The sequence below is a fragment of the Phocoena sinus genome, chromosome 6 (genome assembly GCF_008692025.1).
Source record: "Phocoena sinus isolate mPhoSin1 chromosome 6, mPhoSin1.pri, whole genome shotgun sequence".
In the NCBI taxonomy this organism is placed as follows: Eukaryota; Metazoa; Chordata; class Mammalia; order Artiodactyla; family Phocoenidae; genus Phocoena; species Phocoena sinus.
The window spans coordinates 108,905,032-108,931,263 of record NC_045768.1 but is presented as its reverse complement, the minus strand read 5'-3'; the positions used below and the strand labels follow the sequence as shown (position 1 = coordinate 108,931,263).

The 26,232-nt window shown below is 39.3% G+C and overlaps 1 protein-coding gene across 2 annotated transcripts in view; it reads right to left on the bottom strand.

The window, feature by feature from the left end:
* Window positions 1–212: 212 nt before the first annotated feature.
* GLRA3 (glycine receptor alpha 3) overlaps window positions 213–26,232 on the bottom strand; it is a 167,453-nt gene continuing 141,433 nt past the window's right edge. Inside the window, exons 8-10 of one of the 2 annotated variants that reach the window (XM_032635588.1) lie at window positions 18,476–18,619; window positions 16,136–16,180; window positions 213–491 (exon numbers count right to left, since the gene is read on the bottom strand). In XM_032635588.1, coding sequence (XP_032491479.1) covers window positions 213–491; window positions 16,136–16,180; window positions 18,476–18,619 — 468 coding nt within the window. The remainder of the gene's footprint in view (window positions 492–16,135; window positions 16,181–18,475; window positions 18,620–26,232) is intronic. The other variant, XM_032635589.1, reaches the window with a different exon arrangement.

Below are 26,232 nucleotides of genomic sequence, written 5' to 3'. Positions count from 1 at the left end.
ATATATATATTTTTTATCCATTAAAATACTCAACTGCCTCATGACTTTGCATAGCAAATCATAATAATACCTTTCCATATGCCACATATGACAAATGGTCATCATTTGTACACCACACACACACACACACACACACACACACACACACAGCCCTATGGCAAAAAACCTTCCTTCTGAGTTGACAGTTTGCACACTTGCACACCCCCAGAGACTTAATCTTGTTGCTGATGAATATCCTCATGCCTAAGAATTTTATAGATAACCCAGTAGAAAATATTAAAAATCAAAAAGGCTAATGGGAAGCAGGCTCGGGAGATGGTGTCAATCTTCTTGGCCCGGTCAATGAAGACCTTCCTCATTTCATCCAGGCTCTTTGGCATTACCTGGACAGGATGGTTTGGGCCCTTTGGAGTCACACCGTCTTTTGTTTGCAGACACGGTCCCATTCCATAGGCTGTGAAACTGAATCGGCTTTCCCTTACCTCATCATCCTGTCATAAGAAAAACATTAGAAAGCACTTTAACCCTGAGAAAACCAAAATTTAAAAAGAGTCATGTACCAAAATGTTCATTGCAGCACTATTTACAATAGCCAGGACATGGAAGCAACCTAAGTGTCCATCGACAGATGAATGGATAAAGAAGATGTGGCACATATATACAATGGAATATTACTCAGCCATAAAAAGAAATGAAATTGAGTTATTTGTAGTGAGGTGGATGGACCTAGAGTCTGTCATACAGAGTGAAGTAAGTCAGAAAAGAGAAAAACAAATACCGTATGCTAACACATATATATGGAATCTAAGAAAAAAAAAAAAGGTCATGAAGAACCTAGGGGCAAGACGGGAATAAAGACAGAGACCTACTAGAGAATGGACTTGAGGATATGGGGAGGGGGAAGGGTAAGCTGTGACAAAGTGAGAGAGTGGCATGGACATATATATACACTACCAAATGTAAAATAGATAGCTAGTGGGAAGCAGCCACATAGCACAGGGAGATCAGCTCAGTGCTTTGTGACCACCTAGAGGGGTGGGATAGGGAGGGTGGGAGGGAGGGAGACGCAAGAAGGAAGAGATATGGGAACATATGTATATGTATAACTGATTCACTTTGTTATAAAGCAGGAACTAACACACCATTGTAAAGCAATTATACTCCAATAAAGATGTTAAAAAGAAAAGCACTTTAGTCATGGAATAGGGCATGTATAACAGGCATTTCAGAACGATAACTTAATCTTTATCATGATAAATGATAACATTATTATAATGAAAAGGTAAAACATATAAAGGTGAGTTGCTTTTCTTTCCTATTCAAGTTTTATTGATTTATCCTGCTGAATCATACAGACGTGTTCATTCAATGAAACACTCAAGTGTTATGTTTTAATGGAAAAATTAAATATTCTGGTATTGTCTACATATTGCTAGAATATCTAAATAAATTGAGCAAGGAAAAAATCTATTTGGATATTATATATGTTCATGTACTAGATTTTTTTCACATCATGTGTTTAAATGTGTACGTATATGATGTCAAAGGGAAAATACCATGATCATAGTTTGAATTTTTCTTTTTCATGGAGGCAAACATTTTTTTTTTTTTTTTTTTTTTTTTGGCGGTATGCGGGCCTCTCACTGTTGGGGCCTCTCCCGTTGCGGGGCACAGGCCCCGGACGCGCAGGCTCAGCGGCCATAGCTCGTGGGCCCAGCCGCTCCACGGCATGTGGTATCCTCCCGGACCGGGGCACGAACCCATGTCCCCTGCATCGGCAGGCGGGCTCCCAACCACTGCGCCACCAGGGAAGCCCCATGGAGGCAAACATTTTAATGCCTGTTTTCTACAATTTCATGTTACTTCATTGGGAAATACAATCTAGATCGACAACACTGCTTGGTTATTGTTATTCTCACTTGATGTTTTATACTAACCCATTTGGCATACTATCAGATGGCCAGATATTCTAGTTCATATACTATTACTTTTAAGGTACATTGGTTTTGTTGAAATTATGAAGGAAATCTGGCAGAAGTTTCATGTTAAAGAATATTATAACTTATCATGGTCCTAAAAGTATTGTTATTTTTCTCTAAAGTGTTGCAAATTGAAGAGAATTCTCCATGTATATATATGAAAAAAACAAAATTTAAAGAAAAAATTACTTAATAAAAACATGATAGGGCTTCCCTGGTGGCGTAGTGGTTGAGAGTTCGCCTGCCAATGCAGGGGACACGGGTTCTAGCCCTGCTCTGGGGAGATCCCACATGCTGTGAAGCAGCTGGGCCCATGCACCACAACTACTGAGCCTGCGTTCTAGGGCCCGCCTGCTGCAACTACTGAAGCCCGCGCACCTAGAGCCCGTGCTCCGCAACAAGAGAAGCCACCGCAGCGAGACGCCCGTGCACAACAACGAAGAGTGGCCCCTGCTCACCACAACTGGAGAAAAGCCCGCGCACAGCAACGAAGACCCAACGCAGCCAAAAATAAAACAAATAAACTTATTTTAACAAATGATAAATGAAATGTGTTCGTGATAGGAAAATATGGTATTTAATCCTTTATAATGAAATTCATTAATGAATAATTTAATGCATTTGTTTGGAATGTAACTGTAGGTAACTGCCAATTAATTGGATTTTTGCTACTAAAATTCAATGTTTAAAAGATGACATCTTAAAAAGTTGTTACAGCCCAATTTTTATGAAAGTACTCTGTGATGGTAACATAAGAGTTAAAAGTAATTAACTGGCTCAAACTCCTGAAAATTTATTTTAGGTCTGTGATAGTACAGGCCTAATGAACAGTATATTACAAAATATGAAAGCGAAAAGTAGAAATTTAAATGGATTCTAAAACTGAGAGGATGATCAAAGTTGATGTAATAATGTATGAAACAGTTTTTTGGGGAATTAGGAAATAAGGCAATTATACCTGAAAAACAGAAAGATATAATTACTGGAATATATCTCAACTGTAAGATGTATAAGCAACTGGATTTTGAGGAAACAAGTCTAAAATAAAAGCTGATGATCCAAATTACATGTAACTGTTGCAGTCTTACAAAAATTGGAAATTGGTTTTCTAGTGGTCTTTAATAGGGATGTTCACTTATACTGCCAATGTTTTTAGCCACCATGGAAATGTTAAGGCTAAGTAACTGTTTTCTTTTTATTGTCTTTATCTTTATGGGAAAATAATCAATACATCACCGTATAAGTTTAAGATATACAGCATGATGGTTTGAGTTACACATATTGTGAAATGATTACCATAATAGTTTTAGTGAACATCCATCATCTTGTATAGATACAATAAAAAGAAAAGAAAAAAATTCTCCTTGTGATAAGAACTCTTAGAGTCTACTCTCTTCACAACTTTCCACTATATCATACATGATCTATCTTACAGCAGTGCTAACTCAAGTCATCATGTTGTACATTATGTCCCTAGAACTTATTTAAAACTGGAAGTTTGTACATTTTAACCACCTTCCTCCACTGTCCATCTGTTCTGGGGAATTGAATATTTTCAGACCTTTAGAGAGCCTCCCACGTACACACTTGTCTCAAAACAGAGATTTGAGATTTAAGATTTAACATACATAGTGAACAACTATATTTTCTCAGTTGGATCTTTCCAGCAAACTGTGAGTAAAGGGGTAACACCAGGCCTGGCTGTTGAGAACTGCAGAGAAAGACCTAGTTTTTCCAGCATGATTTCCTTGAAAACAGGAATGTGGAGTTTTCTCCCTTTACTGTGGCACCTGCCCTGGGGGAGCAGTTCAGTGGCCTGAAGCCTGGAGGGGCGGGGGGAAGAAGCTCTTGAGTCGCTGTTGGACCTCCCCATGAAATGAAGATGCTGTGTCTGGCGTGTCACCTGCCTCGCATCCTCCTAGAGGACCAAGTAATCTGGAGGGTCTGATTGACAGTTTGAACCTAAAACCTCAGTGGTGGTGACGGAAGGAGACCTGGCTTTCAGATCCTTTCAGACTCAATGCAGCCAAAGGTTCTGGGAGGGAGTTCTGATGAGAACGTGACCCTGACCCTCCCTGGGTTTGAGGTTGCAAAAGCTCCACAGAAAATACTGGGGATAAATCATACTGTTGGGATATGGATGACACACACATATGCCCTGTTGAACTGGCAGATGGATGATGAGTGAGATAAAACCGAAGGGAAACAGGGTCATAAAACTGAGGAGAAAGCGGCTTTGTCTCCTAGTAACCGATTAGCTTTGCGCAGCTAAAACCACTTGGGGGAAAGAGAAACCAGAGCACGTACATCAAGCAGCTTTGCAGCCTGTGCTCACGATGAAAGCACAAGTCCAGTGGGGACTTGGAGGGACACCGCACTTCGTCTTGATGTCACTCCTCTGCCACCCCAGGCAAATGACACTGGAAACGAGTGACTACAATGCAGCCCTGGCCAGTGGAAATATAATGGGAACCACCAACGAAAGCTATGTGTGTAATTTTAAATCTAAACTTTACATTAGCTACATTTAAATTAAAAGAAATAGGCAAAATTAATTTTAATACGTCCTAAATATTATTCAAATGTTGGCTCAAGTAGAAATTAAAGGAGAAATTTTGTGTTCTTTATTGCATACTAAGTCCTTGAAATCAGTGTGCACTTTACATTTATAACACCCCTCAATTCAGACTCCATATTTCTAGGGCTCAACAGCCTCATGGGGCTAGTAGACACCACACAGGACAAAGTAAATAGGAGCTGGGCCGCTTTGCTGAGAAGAACCAGCAGATATCTGGGAGGTTCACACTTGCCAGGATCTTTAGGCTAATTGACATAAGAGCTGATCATTTTTCTGCATGCTGCAGCTGAAAAACAACGTTTGATGTGAATGCGAACTCCTAACTTGCTGCAATGTTGCCGTTCGGGAATTGCTGGCAGGCGTAAATTCAAGGACGCTTTTGGAGTGGGTGAAGCCTTGGGTGATGTGAGTCTATGCTGAGGAGGAAAGCCGCCTGTTGTCTTTCTGCTGTGTAGTGGAACAGCCCTGAAGAAGACACAGCTCTCTTAAGGGATGTAGCAAACCTGGGCTGGCCATACAGTAATTAAAATAATAATAATAATGCAAAAAAAATGAGCCTCCCCAAACCACATGCTCTGAGCTAAACTCTGATAGACACGGTGATTCGGGGAGTCCCCCAGGCCTGGGTTCCCAGGTGGCTCTGTTTCGGGGAAGGCAGGAGAATATATACAATTCATGGACACGTTTACTCTTGCAGCTGACATGCTGGGTTTCACTGAAGGAAAAAAAAATCTGGGCCATTCAGAAGAAAGAACTTGGCCAGAGAAGACTCTATCAGCTCTCTTTAGGTGGCTTTCAAGACACAGAGTGAAAAGAGCGAAAACTGACAGGATTCCTATGAAAGACTTCCTGGCACGTTGTCGCCAGCCGGGGGGGAAGCAAATCTGTTCTAGTTCCTTCCGGCAGCTGTTTCCCTGAAGGAGCCCTGTTAAATCTGGCACTTTCATCTCGGAGTTAATCCAGTGGTGCCAATGGGAATGCAAACAAAAGGCGCTGACGCGGTGGCTGAATTGACTGCATCTGCGAAGACACAAAGAAGCCTGCCCACGAAGGCCAGGGTCTCCTTGTCCAGTTCTGAGTGGGGTCCCAGGCTGTGTGCCATGGTTAATGGAGAACGGCCAGGGGTGGTGAACACAGCTCTTTGGGATTGTGGAAGCCAGTGCACCATGAGAAGTAAGACTGCTGGGAAACGAGAAGGCGAAGTTAACAGCAATGTTAAAAAGCTGGTGGAGCAGAGAAGGAGGCAGAGTTACGCTGTGTTCGTAGGTATCATGGTTGTAGTGAAAATTGCAGATAGGAAAAGAAGGGACTAAGACGTAGCCAGTAGGCGGTATCACCTCTGGCTAAATGTATAACTGGGAAGGATGTGACTGTGGATGAAGGACCTTGCCATTTCTGGCGTGAGCCTAATCTTGGGCTGCTGGGCCTTAGCCCAGTTGTAATTGGATGTACTAAAATGGGAGCCCTTAGAATTGCCTAAACCTTCCGCTGTAGTAACTATTAAACAGCACAAGATTCCAGGGAGGTAAAGAAAACTCAGCTCTGATTAAGGATGTGATGGCAGCAGGGGTGCTAGCCCCTCGTTAATTTTCTCTGAAATAGTCCTGATTGGACTATGATAAAAATAAGCAGGTCTTGCAGGCTGACTGCTGACTACGTGGGTTCACTAAGGAAGTCCCTACAACTGCCTCCACGAGGTGGACGTGGTAAAACCCCTCTAGGAGTTTCAGGACAGAGGAGGCTGGTATGCTTTTGTCCACTTGGCTACATCTTCCCTCTCAATCCCAATCTAAAAAAAACCTCAAACAGGGCTTCCCTGGTGGCGCAGTGGTTAAGGGTCCGCCTGCCGATGCAGGGGACTCGGGTTCGTGCCCCAGTCTGGGAAGATCCCACATGCCGCGGAGCGGCTGTGCCTGTAAGCCATGGCCGCTGAGCCTGCGCGTCCGGAGCCTGTGCTCCGCAACGGGAGAGGCCACGACAGTGAGAGGCCCGCGTACCGCACACACACACAAAAAAAAAACCCCAAAAAAACCCCTCAAACACAGTGAGTCTTCATGTGGGGTAGACTGTCACCTTACTCTTTGTCCCTTAAGGAAACCTGACTTCTCCAACATGTGTCACAACCTGGTTGGAAGCAGTTTGGTCCAAATCATTGTCAGACTAAGCTGGTTAATGATGAATGAGAACTTTCCTCTTGGAGGAGAAAGTCAGGCAAGGTTTGGGAAGTGTAGTAGCACACATGACTAGGTAAAGCTTAAGATTCACACTAGATGCAGCCAAGGGTCAGAGCCCAGTAACGTCAGTGAAGTTTCTGAAAATATCCTGGATCAACCACTCGAGACAATTCACAAACAGTAAAGGACACACTGCTATTCTCCTGGACCCCAGTACGAGGAAAACAGCTTGCAGCACTATTTGAAATCTGGCAGATACGTTCTGGGTTTCTGTTGGTCATGGTGTACAGAGTGACAGAAAGACAGGCTGAATTTTTTTTTTAAGGTTTTTTTTTTTTTTTGGATGTGGACCATTTTTAAAGTTTTTATTGAATTTGTTACAACATTGCTTCCGTTTTATGCTTTTGGTTTTTTTGGTTGCAAGACATGTGGGATCTTAACTCCCTGACCAGGGATCGAACCCACACCCCCTGCATTGGAAGGCAAAGTCTTAACCACTGGACCGCCCGGGAAGTCCCAAGACAGACTGAATTTGAAATGGGAACAAGGGCCAACTGTAAGACATCTGAGGCAGGCAATAACCCAAGCTGCCTCTCTGAGGCCTTAAAAGTCATCAACTGTAGAGGTATCTGCTACTAAAACATGCAGACTGGAGTTTCTGGGAAAAGCTCAATAATAGCACCCTAAGGTGGCTGCTAGGATTCTATACCAGAAAACGCTCTAATGCCATGAGCAGATTAACCTATTTGAATGACAGCTACTGGCATTCTCTTGGGCTCTGGTAGAGACAGTCCCTAGACTAAAGGAATCTGAAGAGTACCAGACTCTATTTAGGTCTAAGATATCTACCATGTCATGCGTGATGTCAAAATGTCATCTCCATTCAAGTTCCCTGATAAAAATGAAAATGACATATTCAGGAACAAGCTAAGAGGAGTAACTTGGGTGAAGTACCTCATATGAAAATGTATCCTTTCAACAATGGACCCATGATGGAAGCTACCCACTGAGGAAAAACAGGTCCCTTCGTTCACCAATGGAAACTCTCATATGGATGGTCAGGACTCACAGTGTACCTGCAGTGGAATGAGTAGGTAAGTCTACACAATGGGCTGATTTGAGAAGCAGTGAATATGGCAGTATCACAAGAACCGGTTCTTGATCTCAAAGCTATAGCTTTATATCTGGATATTCAGAGACTCCTGGGTCCTGGCCAGTGGCCTTGCATTATGGTCAGGCAAATGAGCCCTTAACTGGGCAGTTAAGAACATCCCAAGGGGGCTTCCCTGGTGGTGCAGTGGTTAAGAATCCTCCTGCCAATGCAAGTGACACGGGTTCAAGCCCTGGTCCGGGAAGATCTCACATGCTGTGCAGCAAATATGCCCATGCGCCACAACTTCTGAGCCTGCGCTCTAGAGCCCGCAAACCACAACTACTGAGCCTGCATGCCACAACTACTGAAACCTGTGTGCCCAGAGCCCGTGCTCCATAACAAGAGACGCCACCGCAAGGAGAAGCCCGTGCACCGCAACGAAGAGTAGTCCCCGGTCGCCACAACTAGAGAAAGCCCATGCACAGCAACAAGACCCAACGCAGCCCAAAATAAATAAATTTTATATTAAAAAAAACCGAAAAAACAATTTCCTCTTGAAAAACAGGAACATTCCAAGGTGGGAGATGCAATTCCTTATAGAAATCCCAGGGTAGAATTAATTAGGTCATGTAGTCCCCATCTAATTACCAGCTCAGAAGGGGACTACAGCGCCAAGGCACATGTCTTGGATTGGTCTTTGATGTAGTCATGGTGGTGTCCAGGCCATGCAGCAATGGACAGAACATGTCCCTCTGTTGCCCAATGAAGCCACTGATGTGGTCAGAGCTTGTCTGCAATATTAACAAGATAAAGAATTGCTTGAAAATTGCCTTTGGGTTGAATCTCCGAAGGACAAGAGCTAACACACAGCTGGCAGATAGAATGCTTAGGGTCTTTGCCCAAGCCTCTTGGAGGATTCAATGGATTTTAGCAGAAATAGATGGTCCATATTGGGCTTGTTTACACTGTAACAGAAGCCATAGCTGAAAATACTATTAATGGCTTGGAACAGGCACTTTTATATCAGTCTGGGCCCCTGGAATAGATCCCTTTGGAGAAAGGAACACATTTACAAATGGCTAGTATATAAAATGGCCGAAGAACACAACATAGTAAGGGCATCTCACATCCCATCAGCTCACAGAGCTGAGGTTTAAACAGAAATTGGAAGGAGCAATGAAAACATTATTACTAAAGACAGGATGACCAGGACATGAAGGGCTGGTTGGTTCACTGGATGAGTGCACAGACCACGTGGGTATGAGCGACAGTAAGGGGGAACACCTTTACAGAGGTTTCTGGTTTCTGGTAGTGGAAGTGTCGGGGGATAGAGAGCAAGGCTGTGACTTAACTCTGTCCCACCTCACAGGTTTTTCTTTTGTATTACCTGATAGCATGGTTTTGGGTCCACGACTGCATTTGCACTGAAAGGATCGTTGCTACTTATGATACTGTATCTGTTTCTTTAGACTAGGAAGCCATTCATGCCCTCTGTAGGTGAGAGAACTAAGAGTCCTGTGTGCTTGAGAAGCTATAAGGCCTCGCACTTAGATGAAGACGCTTTATCTGCTCTCTCTCCTGCTTTTTATCCTACTGTAAAGCTGAGAAAATGACATATGAGATTAAAGTTTATTTCTGTCGTGCAAGTAAGTTGGCCTCCTCAAACCTGTAATCAGAGCTATGGAGTTATACTGACAAAGCCACTTTACTCTGGATATGTGTTTAAATAGAAAATGACACTTTGAACAATTTAAACTTCATCATCTTCATACAGCACTCGTCCATCATAAAAGCTGGCAACGTGTGAAATGACCACATTCTATGTACATGCAATAATGACAGTCCAGACGAGGACAATATTTCTCACACTGTGGTCCACTCAGCAGCTGTCTCAGAATCGCTGGGAGGGACTGCTGAGATCCAGTTTTCTGGATCTCAGTTGCGGAGATTTGTACTCATTAACATTTAGGTTGTCCCAGTAATCTGCATTTCCAAGCTCTCTAGGTGATCATAACGCACAATTTGTGGAAACAAAAATTTCCAAGAGGCACAATGCAGCTCTCCGAGTTAGCCTGAATCCATGGTGATATAACATTTTTTGAACACCTCTAACACTTTCTAATTTAAATTTTAAGTGGCAGCTTATGAAAATATACTCTGTAGTGACTTCTGTGTTAGTATGGAGGTATTATTTTATTTTTTAATAATTCCTGTTTTTAAGTAAGGCTGTTTCTAGGAGAGGCTATCTATAAGGCTATTAATATGACCTGTATCTCTACTCATTTTTAAATTTATGACAGACCTAGGAATACTTTAGGAATAGACTTTGGACAATTACATTATATAATGTGACTTGGTGCAGTATTGTTTTTTCAAAAGCATCTGGAATATGATTTCACTAACAAATGTATCGCCAGTGGCTTTCCTGTTAATTTTGGAGGTGAAAAAATAGAAACTTTAATTTTAAGTAAAAATATTTCCCTTATTAAAATGTCTCATTCAAATATTTATTTCCTGGCAAAGGTAATAGAAAGCAAGATGTTGAAGGATTCTTGTTCTAAAAAATGAAAATAAATTGGGCATCTGCATTATTTTTTTAAAATGTCTGTGCTATAGGAAATAGTTTTCAACTATTTTATATAGTCACACAAATATATTCGATGGTCCAAATTTAAAATCTGACTCAAGATTGACATTGAAAATGCAAATGTTTTTATCGTAGTTAAGCAATTCCATGGCTTCATCATTTATTGCCAGGGGTCTGGATAGTTCCAGTTATTTAATTCTCAGATTCTTGGTTTCTTATTCTAGGAAAAGATGATTATAGCACTACATAGCAGATTTTTTTAGGGTGAGAAAAATACATACAACCCCCGATAATTGTTGGTATTGTATTATCAATATTTTGTTTGTTATAATTGTATTATTATAGATGTCACATAATACACAATGTGAAAGAAAAATACAGCTTAAACAATTTTACCATTAGATATTGTAAATCTACAGAAACTAAGCGAGCACTAAAGTTCTGTATAAAATAGGCCTACCAATTGCCGACTCCCCAGATGGCCTCACACTTGTAGACTTTTCACTAAAAATTAACTGACAGCATAAAACTAGGAGGATCACTTGGCTGCCTCACTGTCTTACTGTTGTGATGGATGGGCTTTGCTCTACAACTGCTGGGATTCTTGCAAATCTAATTCCTGCAATCAAGGAGGCTTTAGTGTTGTTAGTATGTTCCATGAAACAGCACAGGTATTTGGGGTGAGCCCATGAGATGAGGCACATGGAGTCATCTTATTTCTTAAGCAACAGGATCTCAGCTCTACTGGACCAGACTCCAGTCGCTACCCCGGAGACAAGATGAGGGAAGCAAGGACCCCTGAACTCCAAAACGATCTTATAATTTTTTTTAAATGACTGGACTTTGGGGATCTTTTTGAAGGGCTACACTTAAAATAATAATTTTAAGCATGAATGAAGTTTTTCTATTAGCTCATCATTAATAATAGATTGCTATACTAGAAGGTGCATTAAATTATTTTATGACTCAACTAATTTCTCTGTTTTGTAAAACTCAGTCATAAAATTATCCCGTGTTTATATATGTTCAGAGGTGCAGTGATATTCTTTATTCCAATTAACACTCAAATATTTTTTTGAGATAATTCAATTTTCTGGTGAGGTCTTTAGCTTGGGTTTCTAATGGACTAAAGGCCACAAAAGCAAGGTTTAGACAAACATCTAAAACTTTTGACTCAGACACTATATGTTAGCCAGTGTTCAACGTTCATAAAATTAAGCCACTTTGCAACTCAAAATACAGACAATAATAAAGATTAAATAGAATGAATTAAAATAAGCCAAAGAACGTGGCTGATTAAAAAAGTAAAATTGAAGAAATAGCTTAATTTACCCACAAGTCAATCCTCTTATGCTTCAAGCAAGTTAGAAGGGTAGGCAATAAAAAATATAAAAAGCCATTTTGTTAGTGTATAATTCTTTCTACAGGAGGACCTGTTTTCACTAAATATGGAAGTGAGAAAAATGTTTCAGTAATTAAGCAACAATACCATATTGTGAAACATTCTAAGTGCTTTTCACTTTAGAGAATTATGCCAAAGACTAACTCATGTAACATGCATATTATAACTAGAATTATTACAGAAAGAAAGCCCAAGGGTAAATATAGTCATTCAGTTGAATTGCTTCATCTTTATCATCAAACATAATAAACTAACATATATATGAAACAAGAATTAATTTCCTATCCTCTTAGTCTTCAAAAATAACAATAACAAAAAATATTATTTGTTGCAGGCTTGGTGAAAGCATGAAGATTGCTAGTGAGCGGTGACAAAATATTAATTATATAAAACAGCATAAGTGATGATTAATTATGTGAATTGCTATGAGATACAACAGCACTAAATATGTTACTTTCATCCTAATGTTTTTTCCCTACTGGATACCTTTGAGATGTTCTTATACAATCAAGATGCTAAGTAGATTATCCCAAAGGTTTTTTTGTTTAAATAATTTTCTGTAACTTTTCATTGTCAAGTAGGAAAATGACAAAGGAAGGAAAAGTGAATTGCTATTAATTCCCATTTATATGATTTCAAAGTGTGTAGATTTTGAAAAAATTATTAATAAGCAAAACAATGGCTTGGTTTTGTTGAGAAAAAATCAACATCACTTAGAAAATTCTAAGGTAAGATGAAGTATATGAATGAATTAAAAGTTATTTTTCTGAAATAAGTATCAGCTTAAAGTAAAACCCTCAGTTTAGACAACTATATACATTTCTATATCACTTAAAAATGGAAGGCTTAAAAAATATAACTATATATGAGGTTAAAAATACTTTAGACTTGCAAGTCTATTGTCAGTATAAAATTCCTTGAACTCCCAGGGGAACCTTGCATTTCTTATAGATGACATGAATTAATTATGAATTAGCCAAGTTTATGCTTGGCATATTGAATTTAGATTCAGAATGGTTTGGAGATTATTGAATGGTAAAATGTAAGCTTAAAAAGATGAATATTTTAGATGAAATATTATGAAAATGTAATAAATACATACATTTTGGGGAATTGCTGAGAAGTCAATGAAATATTTTTTTTAAATCTGTACATCTATTTCTATTTAATGTGCTAGATTCTTTCATTGCCAACTCATAATTATGGGGCAAAATGAGATACTATATTACAGTGGACAGCATATATAAAAAGCAGTGTATCTTTTTTAGTTAACTTTGTGATGGAAGTCACTAAAGTGTCACTAAATTAAGTAGAGATTATATTACTTTATTGAATATTATTTCCCTAAAGAGATATTTCAGAGGGGATATAGTTCTAAGAAATAGTTGTGTTTAACATAAACTCAAAATATTTGTTGGCAGGAAATAATTAAATTCTCACAATTTTTGTTTTACTTGAGAAAATGAAGTTTCTAACCCCTGTGTATCAGAGTCGCTCATATAGAATTTACTTTGAAATTATTGAGAACCTACTTTTTTCTCAGGTATGTATCAAAGAAATTTGTAGGAAGTACTTACCTACTGAAAGAATATCTTCTACTCTAGAATATAGCATAAACTGACCTCAAATGGAAACTTTATTGAATAATTTAGTGTATATGGGTACCATGTTGCTTCCAAGCATGGAGCCTCATCCCTTCAACCAAAATAGTACACGTATATATTTGCATTTGTCCTAAGACTGTAGAGCTGACAAAAGGTTCAAGGCAGAAAAATCAATTATTTGTTATTCTTAAACGTTACCTTGAGTTATTTTTGAAGTAAGATAGGATATAAATACACACATAAATGGAAGTTTTTGTACTGATAGTCAAAATGCAGTCAATTATTTAAAAAAGATAACTATCACGCCTAACAAAATACAAACTTGGTAATTATTTTTTGAATCTAGAACTAGTGGTCCATTCTTATTTCATTTGTGTACACAAATAATAATTAATGTACAGTAATAAGTAGGAAGATAGAGGTACTAGAACACCGTGTGTATGTGTTTTCACTCAGCAAACCATTGCAGTATTCTACTGCAGTGCAGAAGCTGCATGAAATGCATTAAAGCAATCCCATATCATCCATATTGCTCAACAAATAGCATATGTTCGGAAATATTTTGAAGACTTTATAACCCTCCAGGACTCAAGTAATGATATCATACACGGGAAGAGCAACTTCCAACCAAAATACTTTCATATCATGCATGCACCCACACACACACAGCCCCGGGGATAAGCATTTATGACAAGGTGCAGCGGTGGGTGATCAGCACGCAGCAGGCTACGACAGTGTGGGGTGGGGAAATTTGGATACAAGAGTGAATGTGCATCCTTTCACAGCATATAAAAGGTTCCCTGGTACCTTCACAGAGGAAAAAGTAAGGTGTAAAACATTGTATGCAATGCCTAAGCCAATGCTGAACCAACTTAAAACTTTCCTTGGAATACCATGTACATCAGTGTACAGCCCTCTGTTGTGATCAAGCTTTCTCTAAGGGGGTGATTATGTTTATTGCCCCTTTTGCCAAACTAAAGTACTAAGAAGAACTCATGCAAGTCAGTACTCATGAAAAAGGGCGTGGCATCCACCTTGAGCCTCCTTTTCATTATATTGATTTAAAGATTTTGATTGCTCAGACCGTTTCTAAGCAAAGTGCATAGTTTAAAAAAAAAAATGAGGAATTCATTCAGCCCAGAAGGCTATTAGGTTGACAAAAATCGTTTTCAAAGAGTGAAAATGATCAACCCCAAATTTGCATGATGATTAGAATATTATAAAACTAAATGGTGTGCACAGATTTCTAATCAATGTATTTGCATTTATTGTATTTTAGAGTGTGTTTGCATTTTAAGCGATATTGTAAAAAACCATACTGTTTCTTTTTTAAAAAATAAGTATTTATTGACTGTTAGTGAAGGAAATCTGATTTTTTTCATCAGAGCTCTTTTTGCATTGTTTTGTAAGGCAATATTTAATTGAATACATGTATTTTATACTAATGCTACTATATGTATGAACTGTTTAGTTACCGAAAATTTAAATATGTACCTTTCCCAAAGAGGCTACTATGGGCTATTATGCAAATTCAAGGCAATTAATTTTTTTTAAATTACCGTTAGGATAATCAAGTAAAAGTAATTGGATCATGTGAATTTTTTTTCCACCAGGGATGAAAACTGAAGAAGTAGCTAGCTATATTGGGAACAACTATGCAATTTTAGTAGAAAAGAAAAATAGTTCAGTGATTATTTAACTAAGGTGTGTAGTAGAATCTTCTGGGGAGGTTTTTTTGTTTTGTTTTGTTTGATATGGAGCTTTTTTTTTTTTTTGAAAGTCTTTATTGAATTTGTTACAATATTGCTTCTGTCTTATGTTTTGTTTTTTTTTTGGCCATGAGGCATGGGGGATCTTAGGTCCCTGACCAGGGATCAAACCCGCACCCCCTGCATTGGAAGGCGCAGTCTTAACCACTGAACAGACCTCCAGGGAAGTCCCTGGGGAGGTATTTTAAAATACACTGTATCCCAGAAATTTTTAATTTAGTAGACTGGACTGTTTGTATATGATTTCCCAAGCTAAATTCTTGGCTTTTGGTATGTTTAAAATTTAATCACTGAGTGCTATATTATGGACCTCCAAGTCAAGCTACTGATACGCTCTACTGTAGATTACATTTCTAAATATTTAGCCATTATAATTGGACACGTGTCCTTGTGACCTATTTTTAATCGAACATTTCCGAGGATGCTATCAAAACCAAAATCATTCATTTACTCTAAAGAATCTCAACATGCTTTAACATTAAGAGAGGATGCTTAAGATACACAGGCCGGACAAAGCATTTTATTTTTGCCTTATTTTTAGGTCTCTATTTTCTGGCAAGAGGGGCTGTTTTCAGAACTTATTTATATAAATAAATTTCCCATTTATTTTGAAACTAATTTTGTCAAGGCATATGATTATTTCTTCTATGGAGACTATTATAAGATACATGTGATATTTCTGTTTAATATATATTTTAAAATCATTTCGACCAGTTTGGTTAATAGGATGAAAGACAATATCTCAATATCTTTTAATTGAGTGAGGGAAGACAAAGGGAATTGTTAGAAAAAGAGAGTATCCTTAGCTGAAGGGGGTTGGCGGTTGTTCAGCTTTCAGCGTGCAAGGGGCTGTGTTTCCCCACCAAACACTGCCTGAGTGCACAGTGTGCTGTCTGCATTTTTACCAATGACCACATTCCTCTACTTAGAGTTAAGAAAGTGAATTTACCGTGTCTGAGAAACGGTAAAACTTCTCCAATGCAAAAGCTTCTGTCTGTGGGAAGGTAAAGTGGACCAAAAGGGATTGAGAAACCAGAGATAGATGATTAAAGTCATAGATGATTAAATATAATTACACAATTGGTTTTAATTGCATAGATCATCTTAACATACATATGTATCAATTAATAGATTTTCACATATGCAAGGTATCCACCCCCCAAAGTAGGAAGTGAACTTAAGAAGAAAAAAACACTGGATTTTTTTTCCTGCACTAAATGTTAATTACAATATTTGCTCCCTGAATATTTCAAATAGTGATTAGAAAATAATCAGGTGTAACTATTTTTGCATTTTGATACTTTTCTAGAGTGCCAATCACTAGAAACATTAATCTTGCTGTCTTTCTGTGAGCCAAAGAATAAGGGGTGTCAAATATTTTTATCCCAATACACTTACGGGTGGTAAAATTGGATAAAGAGCTGCTTTGGTAAGGATTTTTTTTTTTTTTTAAGGAGAAATCAGAATTGAGTATCTAAACTTGTAGCCTGTTATGTTATCCATTAGCTACTCTGACTGCTGGATGTGTGATGGGTGCAGAAAATGTCTGAGCTCTCAGACCTCCCTTTGGACACCACATGTGAACGACTTCCCATTTCTGGTGTTTGCAGCACGTGGCTGATACATCCTACATGTAGGAAGGAGAAAAAAGGTACAGAAATGAAAAATAAATGTGAAAAAGTGAACGAAAATTAGAGGGGGATATAAGTGTTGCTTTACTTCTGATTCATGTTAGAAGGAAAAAATAGTCTTAATCAGTCATTAATGGGAAAAAAAGACAACAGCTTCACCCTGTGATACAGAATGCTTTGTCCTGTTACGGTGCTTCAGCCTGTGCCAGATATCACATGAAAGAGAGGAGCAAATGGGCAGTAAGGGAGGGAAAGAGAAGAGGAAGGAGAGAGAGGGAGGGTTGGGCAGAGTGAGAAAAGTATAAGGAAACCAGCAGACTGGGCGAGGTGGGGGGCAGGAGATAAAGAAAAGTTAATCTCTCCATGAAAATATATGTTAATGTATAAATGATGTGCTTTAATATTTATAAAAATTTGATCAAATGCAAGCCCTGGCATTGTTTCTTCTGTCCACCGTGTTACCCAGAGTATTGCAATGCTGAAACTCCTTCCATGCTACAGTGAATTGGGGTATTTATTGGAGCAGGTGATGATTCTAGGGAGTCAATTAGACATGATTGGATAAGTTACTGCCTTAGAATATGTTTAATACTAAGTAGGCTTAGCACTGGGAGATCATGGCTTAGAGCTTCTTAAAAAAATTTGTAAAATATATAAATCACAGTCAGTCATTCAGAAACCATAAGAAATTCCTTAAAAAATTAAATCGTTAAAAATGCACACTACATATAAACCAGACTATTAATTTTAAGAGTTGAGAATGTTTTGACTTAAATATTACAGTATTTTGGATTCTGGCCACAATTTCTCCTGTAATATACAACTTTGATATTCCTCTTGATTAAGAGACCATTTGCTTTCAAAATGTCAGCTGGCACATCCACATTAAAAGTAAACTCAAAGATGTGCTGGTTGATAGAGACTCTCCCTTGCAGAAAAGGAAAGGGGCTAATTGAAATTATGTAAATATAAAGAGAGATGACATTACAAGTCTTAATAGAGGTGAACAACTGCCATCCTGTACTTACAAATCCAATTAGGAGATTACTTCTACAATTTCATGTGGTCTCCCAATGATGCTCTAAATAAAATTTCTTCTGGGTTTGACTTATCAAGTGATAGCAAGGCAAAAATACACCTTATTGTGTTTCGAGTGGGGATTCAGAAGAAATGTCTTAAAAACATAAAAGTGTACATAAAAAGGAGACCACAGAGTTTTACATCAGCATCATAGTATTAGTAAATAGGTGATATTTGATGGAAACAATTAAAGGAATTAGTTCGAAAAAAGGTACAATTTTAATAGCTATATTTGTTGACTTATGTCAAGTAAAACCATCAGAAACACTGCAACCTTGCAAATAAGAAATGATAGATTTTGTTAGTGGAAGCAAATAATGGTGTCCTTCCAGGACATACATTAGAAAGAAGTTGATAAAACTCTCATGTCACCAGATCTGCTGTGCATAGTTCGATGTTACCATTTTCTCCCTGAGGCTATTTTTGACAATGTAAGTTTCAGCTGGACAAAACCAAAGGGACATCATTTCATTTAGTCCCTGTCCCCATTTCCTCTCTGTACCTCCCTATTAAATATCCCAAATTCACTTTCCAGGGAGAATTGTATCCCAGAGAACTTAATGCATTTAATCGCCTACCCTATTCTTTCTCTTTCGTCGAAATCTCAGAAGTTCTTTATGTTGTCTCGATACAAAATTGACAGCTGCATACTCCAGTAGTGCTGAAAACACGAAAAGGAGACACACTGCCATCCAAATGTCAATAGCTTTGACATACGAAACCTAGCCAGGAAAGAAACAGTGAGAAAATTGACTTGTCGCTTCCATTGAGCACAATAATGAATTATACTATTTATATACCAGCTTGGGGAAAAAAAGCAATGAAGTAACATTTCTTTTTTTTTACTTAAAACATTTTTTCTACTTAAAAAATTTTCAGAAATTAATTCTGCAAGTTTTATGTTTTAGTCATACATTAAAATGTGTATTTTTTCCTAATAAGTTTTTTCAAATGAAGCGCTAGACCAAATGTATGATGAAAGAAAATAAGATGAAATGTAATTTTACCTTCAGGGTAGAATAGTATCATGCTTGGTAAGTGTGCAGTAACATTGAAATATACCTATAGGGTAGCAGAATGCTTGAAAAAGTATGAATATTGAAACATAGATAATGCTGTTGAACTTGTAGCTCCTTATTTTCTTCATGAAAAATGTTTTTTATTTTGAAATAATTTTAACCCTACAGACACTTTGCAAGAACAGTAAAAAGAACTCCCAAGTTCTGCAGTTGTTAACATTAAGTTACATTTCTCTCCCTCCCTCCCTCCTTCCCTCCCTCTCTCTCTCTCTCATCTCCATCTTTATATGCTTTTCTGCCTGAATTATTTGAGTGTAATATGCAGACATGATGCCCTGAACGTTATGTGTTTTTTCTAAAAAAAAAAAAGGACACTCTCCTACATACACCCAGTTAACCCTTCAGGTCTCACGCTAAACTTCACCCAAATCTGGTTCAGAATCCCAGGAAACCTGTGCTTACCTGAACACATTGCATTGTAATTGCTTGTTTCTTGTTCTCTTTCTGTTTAGAGTGTGAAGTCTCTGAGGACACATGGCATCTGTTTTGTTCTCCGCCACAGTGTTGTTTGACCCATGTGTGAGTGAATGGGCAGATAAATGAAGGTGTAAAATGTCAAAACATGGGGAAAAGTGAGCCATAGGTGATGATTCATATGGAAATTCACTTTCTGGAGTGACACTCTGGTAATACCTTGGAATGAATTGATTTTCTTTTCAAAAGAGGTGTCAACTTACACCACATCCAATGGTGTCAACTTCCATGTGAAATATGCCAACAAAGGGACCCTCTGTGTCTCCTCCTGCATCTTTTTTTTCTAACACCTTTATTGGAGTATAATTGCTTTACATTGTTGTGTTAGTTGCTGCTATATAACAAAATGAATCAGCTATACATGTACCTATATCCCCATATCCCCTCCCTCTTGTGTCTTCCTCCCACCCTCCCTAACCCACCCCTTTAGGTGGTCACAAAGCACTGAGCTGATCTCCCTGTGCTTTGCGGCTGCTTCCCACTAGCTATCTATTTTACATTTGGTAGTGTATATATGTTCATGCCACTCTCTCACTTCGTCCCAGCTTACCTTTACCCCTCCCCGTATCCTCAAGTCCATTCTCTACGTCTGCGTCTTTATTCCTGTCCTGCCCCTAGGTTCTTCAGAACTTTTTTTTTTTTTCAGATTCCATATATATGTGTTAGCCAACGGTATTTGTTTTCCTCTTTCTGACTTACGTTACTCTGTATGACAGACTCTAGGTCCATCCACCTCACTACAAATAACTCAATTTCATTTCTTTTTATGACTGAGTAATATTCCATTGCATATATGTGCCACATGTTTATCCATTCATCTGTCAATGGACACTTAGGTTGCTTCCATGCTCTGGCTATTGTAAACAGAGCTGCAATGAACACTGGGGTACATGACTCTTTTTGAATTATGGTTTTCTCAGGGTATATGCCCAGAAGTGGGATTTCTGGGTCATATGGTAGGTCTATTTTTAGTTTTTTTAGGAACCTCCATACTGTTCCCCATAATGGCTATATCAATTTACATTCCCACCAACAGGGTGAGAGGGTTCCCTTTTCTCCACACCCTCTCCAGCATTTATTGTTTGTGGATTTTTTAATGATGCCCATTCTCACCAGTGTGAGGTGATACCTCATTGTAGTTTTGATTTGCATTTCTCTAATGATTAGTGATGTTGAGCATCCTTTCATGTGTTTGTTGGCAGTCTGTATATCTTCTTTGGAGAAATGTCTATTTAGGTCTTCTACCCAGTTTTGGATTGGGTTGTTTGTTTTTTTGATATTGAGCTGCATGAGCTGCTTGTATATTCTGCAGATTAATTCTTTGTCAGTTGCTTCATTGGCAAATATTTTCTCCCATTCTGAGGATTGTCTTTTCATCTTGTCTATGGTTTTCTTTGCTGTGCAAAAGCTTTTAAGCTTCATTAGGTCCCATTTGTTTATTTTTGTTTTTATTTCCATTTCTCTAGGAGGAGGGTCAAAAAGGATCTTGCTGTGATTTATGTCATAGAGTGTTCTGCCTATATTTTGCTCTAAGAGTTTTATAGTGTCCAGCCTTCCATTTAGGTCTTTAATCCATTTTGAGTTTAGTTTTGTGTATGGTGTTAGGGAGTGTTCTAATTTCATTCTTTTACATATAGGTGTCCAATTTTCCCAGCACCACTTATTGAAGAGGCTGTCTTTTCTCCATTGTATACTCTTGCCTCTTTTTATCAAAGATATGGTGACCTAATGTGCGTGGGTTTATCGCTGGGCTTTCTATCCTGTTCCATTGATCTGTATTTCTGTTTTTGTGCCAGTACCATACTGTCTTGATTACTGTAGCTTTGTAGTATAGTCTGAAGTCAGGGAGCCTGATTCCTCCAGCTCCGTTTTTCTTTCTCAAGATTGCCTTGCGTTTTCAGGATCTTTTGTATTCCCATACAAACTGTGAAATTTTTTGTTCTAGTTCTGTGAAAAATGCCATTGGTAGTTTGATAGGGAATGTATTGAATCTGTAGATTGCTTGGGTAGTATAGTCATTTTCACAATGTTGATTCTTCCAATCCAAGAACATGTTATATCTCTCCATCTGTTTGTATCATCTTTAATTTCTTTAATCAGTGTCTTATAGTTTTCTGCATACAGGTCTTTTGTCTCCTTAGGTAGGTTTATTCCTAGGCATTTTATTCTTTTTGTTGCAGTGGTAAATGGGAGTGTTTCCTTAATTTCTCTTTCAGATTTTTCATAGGAATGCAAGAGATTTCTGTGCATTAATTTTGTATCCTGCTACTTTACCAATTTCATTGATTAGCTCTAGTATTTTTCTGGTAGCATCTTTAGGATTCTCTATGTATAGTATCATATCCTCTGCAGAAAGTGACAGCTTTACTTCTCCTTTTCCGATTTGGATTCCTTTTATTTCCTTTTCTTCTCTGATTGCTGTGGCTAAAACTTCCAAAGCTGTGTTGAATAAGAGTGGTGAGAGTGGGCAACTTTGTCTTGTTCCTGATTTTAGTGGAAATGGTTTCAGTTTTTCACCATTGAGAATGATGTTGGCTGTGGGTTTGTCATATATGGCCTCTATTACGTTGAGGTAAGTTCCCTCTATGCCTACTTTCCAGAGAGTTTTTAATCATAAATTGGTGTTGAATTTTGTTGAAAGCTTTTTCTGCATTTATTGAGATGATCATATTGTTTTTCTCCTTCAATTTGTTAATATGGTGTATCACGTTGATTGATTTGCATATATTGAAGAATCCTTGCATCCCTGGGATAAACCCCACTTGATCATGGTGTATGATCCTTTTAATGTGCTGCTGGATTCTGTTTGCTAGTATTCTGTTGAGGATTTTTGCATCTATGTTCATCAGTGATATTGGCCTGTAGTTTTCTTTTTTGGTAACACCTTTGTCTGGTTTTGGAATTAGGGTAATGGTGGCCCCATAGAATGAGTTTGGGAGTGTTCCTCACTCTGCTATATTTTGGAAAAGTTTGAGAAGGATAGGTGTTAGCTCTTCTCTAAATGTTTGATAGAATTCGCCTGTGAAGCCATCTGGTGCTGGGCTTTTGTTTGTTGGAAGATTTTTATTCACAGTTTCAATTTCAGTGCTTGTGATTGGTCTGTGTATATTTTCTATTTCATCCTGGTTCAGTCTTAGAAGGTTGTGCTTTTCTATGAATTTGTCCATTTTGGATATCTTTATTATCATTACTCTGAATTCTTTTTCAGGTAGACTGCCTATTTCCTCTTCATTTGTTTGGTCTGGTGGGTTTTTACCTTGCTCCTTCATCTGCTGTGTGTTTCTCTGTCTTCTAATTTTCCCTACCTTACTGTGTTTGGGGTCTCCTTTTCGCAGGCTGCAGGTTCGTAGTTCCCGTTGTTTTTGGTGTCTGCCCCCAGTAGGTAAGGTTGGTTCAGTGGGTTGTGTAGGCTTCCTGGCAGAGGGGACGGGTGCCTGTGTTCTGGTGGATGAGGCTGGATCTTGTCTTTCTCTTGGGCAGCACTGTGTCCGGTGGTGTGTTTGGGGTGTCTGTGAACTTAGTATGATTTTAGGCAGCCTCTCTGCTAATGGGTGGGGTTGTGTTCCTGTCTTGCTAGTTGTTTGGCATAGGGTGTCCATCACTGTAGCTTGCTGGTTGTTGAGTGGAGCTGGGTCTTAGCGTTGAGACGGAGACCTCTGGGAGAGCTCTTGCTGATTGATAATACATGGGGCCAGGAGGTCTCTGGTGGACCAATGTCCTGAACTCGGCTCTCCCACCTCAGAGGCTCAGGCCTGACACCCGGCCGGATCATCAAGACCTTGTCAGCCACATGGCTGGCATGCCTTCAGAGTTGGAGAAGCTGGCCTGCAGTGGCTGTCCGGCGCTGCACATTAGAATCACCTGCTTCTTCCTTGTTTTGCCCCAAAGGCAGTGTTCCACAGAGAAAAAGATTAGCCTTGAAAATAGTCACAGCTCTGTGATGGCTTCTTTTTTTCCCCTTTGTGCTTAGTCAGGTTTCACTTGCTCACAGGGGGCCATGTGCAGAGGCCTTGCACCCAGCTCTTCTGACTGGAGTTACTAGTACGGAATGGCTGCTGCCAACACCTCAGCTCAGGCGGGCCATGTCAGTCCTCCTGCATCTTAAGTGTGATTTCTACTGATCAGAATGACCTCTACTGGGCAAAGAGATGTACGCCTTCAATTTATTCTAGTGCTGTGCTGAGTGCCCAGCTCTTTGTAAAGTGTAGATTTAAATCTCATGAGCTCTGCAATTATGTCAGAAATTTCTGGTTGCCCTCAAATACATACAGTCCTGGAAGATATAATACAGCTTTCAAAGGCACAGTCTCAAGCTACACCCTTCCTGGAAGAATATAACTCATAGAGTGTGTGTGCATTTTTTAACAACCTGGATCTATAATAACATGACCAAAGAGATTAAATCAGATATTTAACTTCCAAATGAACCTGATGACTGTTTTCAATGACAATAGATCTATGCAAACATCATCTGTGCAGCCAACCTTCTGCTGCCTGTGATCCGTACCTGAGCGTTGAGCCTGAAAAGTCTATTTTCCTCATCCTCTCCTGACTCCCATCACCAACTTCAACTCTCTTTCTCCTCCATCGTCTCTGCCTCTCCGCGGACAGCAATCACAGGCCCTGGGAAGTTTGGAACTCTAGCGCTAATAACTTCAAAATAAAGCAGCAGTTCCTAGGCCGACACGTTCACGATGTATTCACAACACACGACTCACTCCCTCTGTGACTCAGAATATCACCTTCTTTCCACCCGCTGTCACCTCTGTCCTTTGGGGCAGTCTCACTCTAAGCCAGCCCATCCCTCTGGACCACCTTGCTGAAGTCCCATTGTCCACCGTGCTGTTGGAACCCTGACTCTATTTTAAGCAACCATCTCTCCTCAGTGTGACTCCTTGGACATATGAGTATGAGAAAATGAAACCTGAATATCTTCTAATTAGACGCACCAGGCAGGAAGACTGTTGTCTTGGAAACCAATCCAAAGCCACGTGTGGAAGACCACCTCCTTCTCTCAAAGCATGCTCTTCCTGTGGCTCCTTGACCCACATTCTCCGGGTTTCTTCCCTCCACCCCACCCCACTTGGCTCTGCGGGCCTTTCCTCTCCTTCCTGAGATCCTCAGAGACATGGCCTGTGCCCCTTCTATTCTCACACTGACACTTCTCACTTCTAGCCCTTACCTGTTTCCATGGATTCAGTTCCTCCTCTGTGCTCAGGGCCTGCAAATCTCCATTTCCTGACTGAACCCCTCTCTAACCACGTTCTTACCTGACAGTACCTTTTGGATGGCACACGTACCTCAGACTTAATCTGACTTAAAAAGAAGCTGTAACTCCCTACCAGACTCAGCCAAATGAACAGCAAACACACACAACGGCCACTTCCTCCTGGTGAAAAGGCGGTATGCTGTTCGTGGCTGTTCACCTCCAAATCTAGGATTCTCTCATATCAAAGACCCAAGCCTGGGAATCCTACCTTTTTGCTATTTCTCAAATGTATCATTTTCTGTCCTCTCCTACTGCCATCGCACTGATCTCCACCACAATAACCTGTTTCGCAGTTTCTCCTAGTGCTGAAGTTACAGAGATGAGGAAGACAGACAAGACACATCTTTAATTGAACCTACATTCAAGTGGGGGAAAACATACAGTAAAAAATAATCACATAAATAAAGATAATTTAAGAGAACTGCAAGAATGAAACTACAATAGGGTAATGGGAAGAGAAGGACAGTGCGCGGGGGGCTGTGTTAGTTAGGGATGATCTGCAAAGGCCTCTCTGCAGATCTGACAGTAACCATCTCAGGCCACTTTATTACTGGCTTACTGTGCTCTACTTTCCTTCCTTCAGTTCTTGGCACCTGAAAGCGATTGACAAGCTCCATCCTGACTCAGCAGCTTTGAACTCCTTGTTAACTTCTGTCTGGAACATTCCTTCCTTTGTGTAACTACTGGTTAATCCTTCAGGTCTCAGCTTAAAAACGACATTCTCAAGGAAACCTTCTACAAATGCCCAGAACGGTACAGCCCCTTCCTGCCTTCCTACCTCTGCTTTGCTCCTAGAACCCTTGTCTCAGGTCACTCATCACAGTTGTAACGGTGTTTATCCGTGGGTAGTTCTTATAAGGTGACTGCTGGATAGCATCATTTAAATGTCCCCCCTTCAGCCAATGACTCTGTTCCACAATCCCTAAGGGCTATTTTCCAAAAACTTTGGCTAGGAGGATTCAAAAATGAGTATGTTCTTGAGGATTTCAAGGTGAAAGATCTATATTGATATTTTAGCAAACTATGTGTTGACAGCAAACAACAAATAATTCATCTTATTATTGACCTGGCCCCACTGTATCAACATTATCCATTTACATATCTTTCTCCTTTCAGGCTAATATATCTTGTGAGCTAAGACAAGGGCCAGATCTTATTTGCCTTTGTATTTCTAGGACCCAACACCGTGCTCGTTATACTATGGGCTCTCAGGTAATGTTCAACTGATTGAACCATGTGAAGTGACTTGCCATCATTGGCCATTTATTATTACAGAAATAATTATAATAACTAACATGCCAAGAATATTCTTAGTAGTGTCCATAAAACTACTGAGTATTCTTAGTAGTAACACTTTTAATCCCCACAATGGTTGAGGAAACTATTCCCATTTCAAAGATGAGGAGACTGGGACATGTAAAATAACTTGTCACATAGCTACTGCTATAGACTGAATGTGTCCCTTCAAAGTCCCAGTGCTGAACTAAAATCCCCAAAGTGATGGTATTAGGAG